This window comes from Crocodylus porosus, unplaced genomic scaffold (genome assembly GCF_001723895.1).
Source record: "Crocodylus porosus isolate Cpor-Errol unplaced genomic scaffold, CroPor_comp1, whole genome shotgun sequence".
NCBI lineage: Eukaryota > Metazoa > Chordata > Crocodylia > Crocodylidae > Crocodylus > Crocodylus porosus.
The window spans coordinates 3,063,622-3,076,083 of NW_017728923.1; the positions used below are offsets into that span (position 1 = coordinate 3,063,622).

The 12,462-nt window shown below is 48.9% G+C and overlaps 1 protein-coding gene across 3 annotated transcripts in view; it reads left to right on the top strand.

Annotated features, from left to right (window-relative positions):
• Positions 1-12,104, top strand: part of CUNH16orf59 (chromosome unknown C16orf59 homolog) — a 25,988-nt gene extending 13,884 nt beyond the window's left edge. For all 3 annotated transcript variants that reach the window (XM_019539951.1, XM_019539952.1, XM_019539953.1), the window contains 5 exons: positions 2,367-2,451; positions 2,862-2,970; positions 3,867-3,968; positions 4,446-4,657; positions 11,340-12,104. In XM_019539951.1, the coding sequence (XP_019395496.1) occupies positions 2,367-2,451; positions 2,862-2,970; positions 3,867-3,968; positions 4,446-4,657; positions 11,340-11,486 (655 nt within the window). In that variant the 3' untranslated portion in view covers positions 11,487-12,104. The remainder of the gene's footprint in view (positions 1-2,366; positions 2,452-2,861; positions 2,971-3,866; positions 3,969-4,445; positions 4,658-11,339) is intronic.
• The last annotated feature ends 358 nt before the right edge of the window (positions 12,105-12,462 follow it).

A 12,462-nucleotide genomic window follows, 5' to 3' on the forward strand; every position in this document is an offset into this window, starting at 1 on the left:
GGTTTCCCGCCCTTTTTGCAGTTGGCTCTTGCAGGCTGGAGCTGTGCCAGCCTGCAAGAGCTCTTTGCAAAAACAGAGAATCCATGGATTTCTCTGCCAAAAAGAGAAATCTGTGTTTTCTCCAATTAAAAACAGGGAATCCCTGGTTTTCTCTGTTTTTCCATGGGAAAAGGAAAACCCGGATCCCTGCTCATCAGCATAGACCAGTTCTTCACCAGTTACAATGGTATGCTGTGCTATAAGCCTCATAAAGCGATCGGGCTAGTACACAATAACGTGGGGACTGTGTTAGCAGTGATGATGGGCTGCCCAAAGTAGAGTGTGTCCTGCTGCCACGTCTATTCCCCTAGTATTTCTATAATGATCTATACTTCTAAGACTGGTTTCTAACACAGTATCCTTGAGGTTTGGCTGCCCACCTTACTCATACACATTAGAACAGGAGTGGGCAAAATGTGGCCTGTGGGCTGGATGCAGCCCGTGGCAGGTTTTTGTCTTGCCTGTGGCCGGTCCCTCAGTCCTGCCTAGCACAGGCACAGTCCAGCTGTGGCATGTCCTGCTTCCCCTTGGGCATGCAGTGGGGCTTGGGTGGCTCTGCAGCTAGACTGTCTTTCTAGGCAGCCCAGATGGCGGTGGCTCCCGGCTGCCACCACTGTTGGCCCCACCCCTGCAGTACTGGCAGAGACCTGCGGTGCACAGCCCCGACCCCACTTGCCCTGCGCCTGCTTCAGACTCACGCATCCAGGCCCAGCAGTGGTGATATGGGACAAGTTGTTGCTCAGCGTGGGGGGGGAAAAAGCGGCCCCTCCCCCTTGCCACTGCCAAGCTGTTCTTGCTGCATCTGCCCAGAGCCCGTGCCGCACTGGACTGCGCTGCATCTACGCCATCATCACTGCCACCTCCAGGCTGCCCGGGAGGGCAGCGGTAGCAGTGCAGAGCAGCCCAGCATGTCACAGGCTCCTGGTGGTTGCAGCAGGAACAGCCCAGTGGTGGCAAGGGGGAGGGGCTACCCCGCCCCATGCTGAGCATCAATTTCTGTCCTGTGCTGCTGCTACTGAGCCTGGATGGGCAAGTCCGGAGCAAGTGTGGGGTCAGGGCTGTGCAGCATGGGTCCCCACCAGTACTGAGGGGTTGGGGCCAGTGGCGGCAGCAGTCGAAAGGAGCCACTGCCACCTGGACTGCCTAGAAATGCAGTCTAGTTGCAGAGCCACCCCAGCCCCACTGCATGCCCGGGTGGTGCAGAGCAGGTGCGGGGTGGGCCAGGTTGGGGCTGTGTCTGGATTCCTGCTGATCCAGTCTGGTGGGGGTGAGTCTGGAACAGGGTTGGGGCAGGGACTGCATGCTGCTGGCAGTAGGAGGGAGGTGCTGCAGGGCACACAAACTCCAAGCTGTGGAGGGGCAGGGGTGGGTGCTGACTGGCTTGGGGGTGCATACAGGCAGAGGGGTTCCCATGCACACCCCACCATACTTGCAATCCCTCCCCTACAAACCGCACAACCACACCTTCCCCTGCACGCAGCTCCCCAGAAACCCCATGCCCATCCACACATATCCCCATACCTTGCATATACATCCACACCCACAGCCTCCCAGAAACCCCATATCCACCCATACCTCCCCCACAAACCCCATACCCACCCACCTATATCCACGCACCCCCCATACCCCACATCCATACCTACCCGTCCCCCACAAACCCCATACCCCCCACCCCTCCACGCCCTCTGCAATATACAAGAATAAGACCTCATTTTGAGTTGTTATGCTATCACCTCTATATACACCACACAAATACACACAAATAAAGGACAAAAATATTTTTTTAAATAAAATTAAAATATGTTATTGTCAATGTTTGATTTTTTTCGTATATGACCTTTTTTTCCTGGGTCCAAGATGGCGAAACTTCTTCCCAAAAGGAGCACTTCTGGTGGCAAGGGGAGGGACTTCTGGTGGCAAAGGTCAGGGGTTAGGGGGTGGGACTTCCAGTCCCAAGATGTGACCGGGGGTGAGGCACCTGTCAAGGGGTGGGGCTAACCTTGCAGCCCTGGACAGCCCATCAAAACTCATTAAGTGGCCTCCACCCAGAATAATTGTCTGCCTCTGCATTATAAACTTCCTGACTCTAATGTCCTTATGCTCTCAAGCACAGCCTAGAAGAGAGGCAGGGCTGTAATGCCTCTTACTAGACTTACTGACCTATCACAATATTTTGAGTTAAAGGAATATTTTGGCATCTTGATAATCCTTAATCAGAAGAGAAACTGATAGAAATCATACAGGTGCTCTGAGGTATATTATGTTGTTTACAGTCTGCCCAGTGTTGATGTAATTTAGTTTCTTCTCCTCTTTTCTTCAATTTTCAGGCTGTGGGAGACATGTTGTCTCTGTCAAACGAGTGCAACCGCAGCTGCCACAAGGAACCATTTTGTAGAGAGAATACAGACAACTGTATCCTTTCTTGGCTCACCTGCCCCTTTAGGCATTGGGATTTGAGCATGTGAAACAGCTCAATGGGCATCTTCTTTAAACTGTCTGAGAAGCACCCCTTCCTACTTGGAGCTGTGACTGCAATGGAAAGGATCCAATCCAGAGCACCTGGAAATGGTTCCTTCCTCCTGCGGATCTTCAATACTCATGTAAAGTTTGATGTTTTAATCTAGACAAGTGGAACCTCCTGTTAAAGGTAATAGGCATAGACATGCTACTCCCAATTTCTTTCACTGTCGTCTCTACTTGCACTCTAAATTTGCTTTGGAGTCCCAAGCAACCCAGGCCCAGGGTGTGGGGATGGTTACGGAGGTAGGATTTGGGGGCACTGGCACTCTGGTCTGAAGGAAGCTTTTCTTAGCTGATGTAAGTTTTGTCCATCTACTCCAACCATAAGTCCTGCAGAGATAGAAGAGGAAGTAAATGCCCTACGTGATGCCTACACCCTTCTGAGTCACCATTTCAAAGCTGAAGACGCAGGTAAGAAGTATGCTTATAACAGAAAAATTACTTCCCCACCTTTCTGTATGTCTTGCCGCTTTTTTGATACTTTCCAGTCCTGGACTAAAGGAATTTACAGGGACAGAGGGGCTGGAGATTGATATCAGATTTTCCCAAATAAGGGAACGTAAATTGCATCTGCCAGGATGAAGTGAGTTAGGGAGAGAAGAGCATAGGCAGAGGGAGAGAAAATTATTTGGGGGGTGCTGAGTATGTGCGTGTGCCCCCCCCCCAAACAGGTAAGTCTGTGGGGGAAAGGGCAGGCTGCGGCCAGGCTATTCCTGGCAGGGGGGCTGGGCCAAGCTGAGCTTGGAGCAGGTGACAGCGGTGCTGGGAGGTGGGGTTGGAGGGGTTATGGTGAATTTTGGGGTGGCAACAGCCTCTTACCCCCAATAGCCCCACTCCCAGTGTTGCTGGGATCCGGCCCAGCCCCACTGCCAGAAAGAGCCTGGTGCAGCCCTGGCCCCAGCCCACCCTGTCCTGCTTGGATTCAGCCCCCCTCCCCCACCCGTGCCTCCCAAGGTGTGCGTAGCAGCAGGAGCTACACCCCCTGGATAAGCCGCTCGTGACTCAGTCCTGCGCCCGACCCTGGCTGTGCAGCGCCTGCCCCAGCCCCATCTCCACTCCGTTCTTCACTGCTGTATGCGCGCCCCTCCCCACTCTTGCTGCAGCTACCAGAAGCCCACGGCCAGGCTGCCTCACAGCCCTATTGCTGCCCTGTGTGTGTGTGTGTGTGTGCGCGCGCGGGGTGGGGCTGAACCCTGTTAGCCCCCACCTTCCACCACCTATGGGGAAGAGAAGTATTAAATCACAATGGTTCCTTGTTGTATGGTGCCTCCAGGCCCGCTGACTTTCCTCTTCCATTTCTTTTCCAGGCCATACAACATGGCAGAGTGAGTATGAATGTCTTCTAACTCTGGAAGGTCTGCAAACCACAGTATCCCAGTGTCTGAACAAGTTGCGGCAGTTGCAAAGAGGTAAGTCCAGTGTTTCTCACAGTGCTCAGACTCTTGAGCAGATTGTCTCATTTTTGCTTAATCTGGTGCTTGCAACTTAGTCTAAATGCCACAACATGACATCTCAAGGATGCAACAGTGGGGGACCAGGAATTCATTGGCCCACCTTGTTCATGCAAGCGGTGACATAAGGATACTTACTGGTCGAATGGAGAGAAAAAATTTAAATCTGCCTCTCATTGCAAATGGAGTCAATTTGCTATAGGCTTCAGTCTCTGTTCAGGAAAGGTCTAGAACTGGAATCTCCATGCAGCTGTCAGTCAGAACTGAGAGGCACCAGCAGAAGTGGATGGGGAAGCAGGGTGTGAGCCTGGTGTCTTTCATTGCTGTGTGGGGTAGGCTTGTCCTGTGTCTGATGATAATATTCTAGAATAACAAAGGTAATCTATAGATTTAATGTGTGCACCCCCTGCTTTGCCAATCCTCCTTCCCCAACAGCTGCAGAGTCACAGGGGAGGCTACAAGCATGCTGCACTGGGGATGCAGGATGCCCCTCTGCAGATTATACTCCATTCAGAGGACGGAGATGTGGAAACATGAGTGTCTTGGCAGTGCCTCTTCTTTACTACTCCAGTCTCCAGGAGCTGAGGGACATAACAGCTTTGAAACTACAGGTGGCAATGCTTTGCCAGAAAATCAACATACAGAAGGTAACTTGATGGCAGAAATGCACGGTGGGGACAATGGGCTGTTTGGTGCATTCTCACAGCAGCTAGTTTCTACCCCATGGGCTTGCTCAGCATATCGGAATCCTGCCACCTTCTGTCTCATTTTACAGACTAAGATTGTAAGGCAAGAACAGACCATTAGAAACATCTGGTCTCTGACTCCCTGCATAACACAGGCCATAACTTCTGACCATTTAAGATCAGAAGATGCATCTGATTAAAACTTATGTTCTTTGTTTTAATTTGTTTTAAGCTTGTTGGGGGGTTTTCTGTCACTAAACTAGATTGGAGTGGAGGGGAAGACTTCAACAGTACTCATTCTTTGTGTTACAGTAATTGTACACTGTTACGGGTAGCTTTTGTGCTGAGCAGAGCTAGGCATGTCAGCCACCCCAAGCTGACCACTCTTACTTTTTCTGCTGGCTTTGGCTAAGGACCCACTGTTCAGGGTCCTCCCTCATCAGCAGCTGAGTTAAGCACCACCACTGTGGGCTTGCAAGAGATGCAAAAGAAACAGAGTTAAATAAATTACTAAGCTTTTGTCTGGTTTTATGCCTCCAGCTCACCAGGCTTCTGCCAAGCTTTACTTGCCCTGTAGTCTCCTACCTTTCTGAGGCTTTGCAGGCCTGCAAGCAAACAAACAAAAGAGAAGTCTTGCTCGCATCCCCTCCCTGTGGCTGCTGGACCTCAGCTAACCCCAGGCAGCCTGGCACTCTGCTGGTGCAACCCTCTGAGGCTGCTTTCAGCATCCTTTTATTTTTCCCTGTGCTGGTTCATATGGCTTGCTCTCCCTGTTTCCTCATACCCGGGTTAGCTCCCTTTCTGGGAGGCTTGCTGGGTCCCTGGACCTGGGTTCTTAGCCTCTGGTGAGTCCCTCCAGGTCCTGGGAGGGTGTGGGGAATGCCTTCAGGGTGTGGGGCTGTTCAGGCCCCTCCATACCCCTAGTAACAGGGCCAGGCCCTGATACACTAATGCCTAGAGTCATCTTTAGGAATCTGTTGATCCAACAGCATATCTGCTGTGTGGTCCATACTGTCCCATTATCAGTTGAGCCCCTTGTTCAAAGGGGACATAGAGTCATAGAGAAGTAGGGCTGGAAGGGAACTCCAGAGTTCATCTAGTCCAACCCCCTGCCTAGGGCAGGATCATTTCTATCTGAACTTTCCCATACAAAACATAATCTAAACTCTACATAAAACTACCTTCAACTCTGACTAGAGGTGCACCGATACATCCATCCCATATTGGATCAGCACCAATATAAGAAAAATTGACAATATCAGAAATTGGCTTTTTTTGGCTGATGTGGCTGATAAATGCCCTGTTCACATGTGCAGCATGCAGGCAGCCAGGGGTGAAGCGTAGCAGCATGAAGATCAGCCGGGTCTGGCTAGTAAGTCTGTTGCTGGGGAAGGGGTGTGTGGGGGAGTGCAGATTGAGGCCCCAGTGGTGAGGGAGGGAGTGGGGTTGGGGCTGGGGCAGGCACTTCACAGCTGGGGCAGAGCGTGGTATGGAGCCGCGAATGGCTTGTTTGGGGGGTGGCTCCCAGTGCTGCATGCACCTCAGGAGGGCATGAGGGGCATGTGCTCCTGGATCTGCTCATGGGGTGAGGATGGGCTGCTGCTGCAGGCTAGGTTCAGGGCTGCGCCAGACTCTTCCAGCCTGTAGTGGCAGACCACCCTTGCCCCACGCGCAGATTCAGGGGTGCATGCCTCCCATGCCCTCTCAAAGTGCATGCAGCGGCAGGAGGTGGCTCCCCACCCCCTGCGCCCCTTGGACGAGCCGTTCACAGCCTTGTCCTGCGTCCCGCCCTGGCTGGACAGCACGTGCCTGACTCCCTCCCTCACTGCAAGGGCCTCAATCTGCCCCCCTCACATCCCTTTCCTCCCTCCCACCCCTGCCCCCACAACAGACTTACCAGCCAGATGCTGCTCTGCAAGCTGTGGAGCTGCATTATCAGCAGTTGAAGCGGTATTGGCATTGGCTGATATAACTCATTAAAAATTGGCCATCGGTATCAGCCCAAAAAATCTCTATTGGTGCACCCCTAACCCTGATGCAACAGACTCTAACACCCATGGATAAAGCAGGGGAACCATGTCAGCCAATTTCCTTCTATAAAATACTGTCAATATACACTCAAGAGATTATGGGTAGAGGACCATGTCCCCTGCAAGGAAGGCAAAAACTCCATAGTCCATACCAGTCTGACCATGGGTCGTCTGACCCTGAATGGAGGGGCAAGACCCCCTAGCCAGGAACCTCTGGCTTTGGTCCCAGCAGGAGCATTGACCCCAGTCAAAGTCCCAGTCTTGGCTACAGCTAATACCCAATGCTTCTGGGAAGGCTTAAAAACACCCTGATACCTATAGCAGAAAAGGAGGCGGGGCAACCAGCAAAGCCCAGAAGCACAAGAAATACCCATGGTAGAATGTAAGGATAACTATGCCTAGACCATCCCCAAGCAGTGACTGTCCAGCCTCTCTTGAAGACCTCCAGTCAGGGGGAGTCCACAATTTCCCTAGGCAGTCTGTTTCACTGCCTCACTGTCCTAACAGTAAAGAAGTTTTTTTCCAATATCTAATCTCAACTTACTTTGCTACAACTTCAAGCCATTGGTCCTCATCCTATCTGCAGCAAGAGAGAAAAGGTGCTTTTCCTCTTCTTTATGGCAGCCCTTCAGATATATGAAGTCAACTGTTACATCCTTCTTAAGTGCCTTTTCCACAAGCTGGATCTGTATAGCTCCTTCATCCTCTCCTCATGACTTGCCTTCCAAGCCCTTGATCATCTTTGTTGCCTGCCTCTTGAGCCTCTCTAACCTCCTCTCCATGTCCTTTTTAAAATGTGGAGCCAGAACTGCACACAGTACTCTAGTTGAGGTCTAGCCAGTGGTGAGTAGAGACACTATCACCTCCCGTGTCTTGCATCTAATGCTTCTGTTGATGCATACCAAAACTGTGTTCACCTTTTGTGCAGTTGCATCACACTGAATACTCATATTGAGACTATGGTCTACCAAGAATCCGAAGTCCTCATTCATAGTGCTGCCCTCCAGCCAGGGGTCTCCCATTTTGTATTTGTGTTTTTGATTATTCCTCCCGAGGTGCAGCACCTTGCATTTGTCCATACTGAACTTCATTCTGTTAGCTCTAGCCCATCTTTCCAGTCTGTCAACATGTTCACAGTCCTTCCCAGTTTAGTGTCATCTGCAGACTTCCTCAGGAAGCTTTCTATGCCAATATCCAAATTGTTAATAAACATGTTGAACAGCACTGGCCCCAGAACAAATCCCTGTGGGACTCCACTTGAAGCTTCCTGCTATTTTGACATGGACCTATTAATAATTACTCTTTGCTTGTGGTTATTGGGCCAGTTATTTATCTGCCTTGTAGTAGTTTTATGTAGCTCACATTTCTCCAGTTTGTTTGAGATGGTCTTGTGGGATCTTGTCAGAAGCCTTGCTGAAGTCCAGATATACTATATCCACAGCATTCCCTTCATCCACCCAAGTAGTTACTTTGTCAAAGGAGATCAAATTTGTTTGACACAAATTGTTTTTCATAAATCCATGGTGGCTGGTTGCAGTCAGCCTTTCCTCCTCCAGGTGCTTGTAAATAGCCTTCTTTAGGATATGCATCAGTAACTTTAACCAGTCTGTAGTTCTCAGGGTCCTCCTTGCCTTTTTCAAAGAGGGGCACCAAACTGGCTCTTTTCCAGTCCTCTAGAACCTGACCCACCTGTCATGACTTCATGATCATTGCAAAGGGCTCTACGATCTCCTTTGCCACTTCCTTCAGGACCCTGGGATGAAGCTCATCTGGTCCTGCTGATTTGTTCATTCAGACCCAGCAAAAGCTGTCTGACCATCTGTTTTATTATCTCTTCCCTCAGGTTGGAGTAAAAACAATGTTCTTTATTTGTGTCTTTTTAAAATCTTTGGCTGCTCTTTTGTTGACCTCAGCATTGATGTTTGCTGAAACAGTTGCAAGAATGAGAAGGGAGCCCAGTCTCTTAAGTAGCTAAGACCATCTTGCTCGGGGTGGTTTCTTGTCCTGAACTATTTGCAGTGGTTTAGCAGTTTGCACTCCTGCTTTCTAGAAGCTGAACAGGGCCAGCAGATCATTTTCATGCAGAACGTTCAAGCTGGGCTTCCTGCCTTGAATCCAGAGGTGACGTAGGATTTATCTACCAAGTAATAATCACCTCCATTCTCCCCCTGTGGCATTTTCCTCTGCCAGTCATCTGTCCCTCATGGGAAATACTGAAAAGGCAACTCCCATAGAGTAGGGAACGTGAGCAAAGCAAGTATTTGTTTCCTAACTGCACTTTTTCATCCCCAAATGCCCTGGCTTGGGATAAATCCCCCTGCACCTCCTTTCACATAGTGCATTTACATGGGATTAAGTTCTGACCTCCCTGTCACTGAAGTAATGTGATTTTTAGGCTTTTGTCAATTCAAGGCCTGTCCAAATGGAAGAGATTCTCTCTTACCTGCCCCTAACTACCTAGATGTCTTCGGTATACTGTAGTTTGTCCTGAGAATCCAAAGCAGGTCACTAAACAGTGAGCAGGATGGTGGCAAGCTTAGGAGACATGGGCCAAATGGGAGCAGCACAGAGTGGCATGTGGGCCTAGGCTAAACGTTGGTTTTCTCCATTACATAGGTGAGAGAAATGTCTGGGATTATGGAAACTGTATGACATTAATATCGGGTGATGAAACCTGCCTCCATAATAATACAGGAGTGTTGCCAGTATTTTTGCTTATCTTGGATAACTCCCTTACTCAAGTAATGGTGAAAAGTGATTTGTGTCCCATAGATATACATGTTTAGTATTTCCTTATGCACATAAGGTTTTCTACATCTATAGGCTTCAAAGCTCTTTGCAGAAGGTCAATAAACATTATGTCCACACTTTACACGTGTGGAAACAGCATGGAGAGGAAATTACTGGTATGAGCTTGGAATCATGCAGCTGAATTTCTGGTTCTCTGGCTATTGTCCTATCTGCTATATTCTACAGCAGCGGTGTCAAACTCATCTGGCCCCATGAGCTGGATAAGTGGCACAGGCCAGTCCACAGACCCACATGCCTGCATGGTTGATTCAGCGTATATGATACCCACCAAGTCTGAGCAAGTGCCACAGATGGTGCAACCCAGGACTTGGCCCCAGGAGGCACTGTGCATCCCAGGCCTGTCTAATGCAAGTTGTCAGTCAACGGAATAGCACCAGAGGCTGGATTATGGGGTTCCACAAGCTAGATCCAGCTCATTGGCTGTTTGACACATCTGCTGTAGAGGTTATCTTTATCCTCCTCAATTAGATTTCTTAGACATTAGGGCTAGAAGGGACTTTGTAAGATCATTGGGTCCAGCCTCTTGTCCAAGGGGCGGAAAGTCAGCTAGGGTCAAAGGATCCCAGTAAGGTAAACATCCAAATGCTTCTTAAAAGTATCCAGAGTAGGTGCTTGCACCATCTCTAGGGGGAGTCTGGTCCAGGCCTTGGGGGCTCCAATAGTAAGAAGTTCTTCCTTATGTCCAAGCTAAAACGGTAGGACTCCTCTTGTAGGAGTTTGTGACCATTTGACCTTGTCATCCCCTGGGGTGCTCTGGTGAACAGGCGTTCCCCCAGATCCTGATGCCACATCCCTTATGTACTTATAGGCTGCCACAAAATCACCCCTGAGCCTGCATTTATACAGGCTGAAGTGTCTTATGGCTCACAGCCTCTCTTCATAAGGCCTGTTCTCTTGCCCTCTGATCGTGTGTGTGGCTCTCCTCTGAACTCTCAAGCTTCTCCACGTCCTTCCAAAATTGTGGAGCCCAGAATTGTATGCAGTACTCCAGCTGCAGCCACACCAAGGCTGAGTACAGAAGAAGGATGACATCCTGGGTCTTGCTTGAGATGTGTCAGTTGATGCAAGCCAGAGTTTTGTTTACTTTGCTAACTGTGGTATTGCATTGGTGGCTCATGTTCATCTTATTGTCAGTCATGACCCCCCAAATCTCTTTTGGTCATGGTGCTATCGAGCGTAGCATTGCTGAGCCTATAAGTGTGATACAGGTTTTTATTCCCAAGGTGGAGCACCTTGGGAATAAAAACTTGCATCACACTTATAGTGTATCTGAGTATCTTCCAGTGGCACACTAAGTGATGTGACTAGTGTCCACTACCTGCAGTCACTTCTTCTGTTTATACCTTACAGGAGAATAGGGTGTTTAGTGGAATGGGGTTTGGTAGAGTGTTTTTTAAAAGTGCACTCTGCTCCATATATGTTGGAAAAGCGAAGGTCAAAGACCTACATCTTGCAACTGGAGCACAAGGTCGTGAGTCTTGATGGCCCAGAATGAGTTGAACTCCTCCCAATGCCAGGTCATCTGGCTGAAAGTAGCATGGCCATATGTGCTGAAAAGTGGTGTCATTTCTATTGTGCATCCCCATGGGAATGTTTTAAAGATTGAGTCTGGGAAAACTCTGCACCTCTTAGCATGTCTCCAAGGAGCTGAGAACAGACAATTTTGACAATGTTAAATCTGACAGGAGAGCCATCCTCTAGCAATTTGTATATCATTATTACAATATCCTGCAGCCACTTGGAGGCCCTAGAAACATGCCTGCTTTTCAACCTTGTGCTGTTTCTCATTTGCTTCCACCCAGGTCATGATAACCGAGCTTCTTCCAGTCCTGGAATACAGGCTCCATCACAAGGATTCTGTCTCTCGTCTCTACCGTGCTGTTTACACTCTACTCTGTGAAGATGGCGAACGATTTCCTGCACTGGTGAATGATGAGCTGTCAGACTGACCCATCATTTTGGCTGCTCTCCTGCCAGCCATTTCCACACCCAGGGAGAGCACTAATTAGTAAACTTTCAGCAATAACTTTTTCTCTGCCCGTTTATCAAGCAAAGGAGAGAGAAAATTAAATTTCATGCCGGTTTCTGATGCCCTTCCTAATTTTTTGTTTTTTTTAATTTATCTTCACAAGCTGCACACTCAGATTTTCTTGAAAGGCTTTTAAGTACTGCTGTCTGGGATGAAACCTCTTCAACACTTTTCCATGAGTACTGGAACACTTTTTCAGGATTACCCCCTACTGTGACCTTGTCTGAGCCATCAAGTTAAGCAGGGTTGAGCTACACTAGTACTTGACTCAGATGTACATAGAAAACCCAGAAGCTGCAGGATGTAGTTCTGATGAACCAGGAGATGGTGCTCTTTCGTCTTACTTAGTACTGAGCCAGTACTCTGTGGTGCTCAAGGTCCTGTCTTTCACAGGAGGCAAACCCAAGTTCTGTCCAGTTCATAGTAATAAAGATGCTATGACACTTTTCCTGAGAACAGCAGTTTGGATCCCACTGTTGCATCCAAATTCCAGTTGAAATTGTTTATATATTTACAATTAAATATGCTATTCCTCACATCCTAGTCTTCAACTTTGTATTGCAGTGCACTGATTAGCAGCATTACTCTGGAGAGGAATAGAATATCAACTCGTAAGCACCTTGTGATCCTTTTGGATGACAGGAGTCACCGTTTATAACTAGCATTATAATCGCTTCTTGGCTGTCCCCTGGCCCTTGTTATGTTTAAGGTCACATTGGATGTCTTAACTGAACTCCAACCATTGCTTAAAACAGCAGTCAACAACTTTTCCGACCATAAGCCAGAGTGACCCAGCTTAGGTCAGAGAGAGATGGGTGACAGGACTTCTCTGCCACTGCCACTTCTCTCTCCCACTGGCACGAAACGAGCCCTTGTTGCTGAATACCACTGAAGCC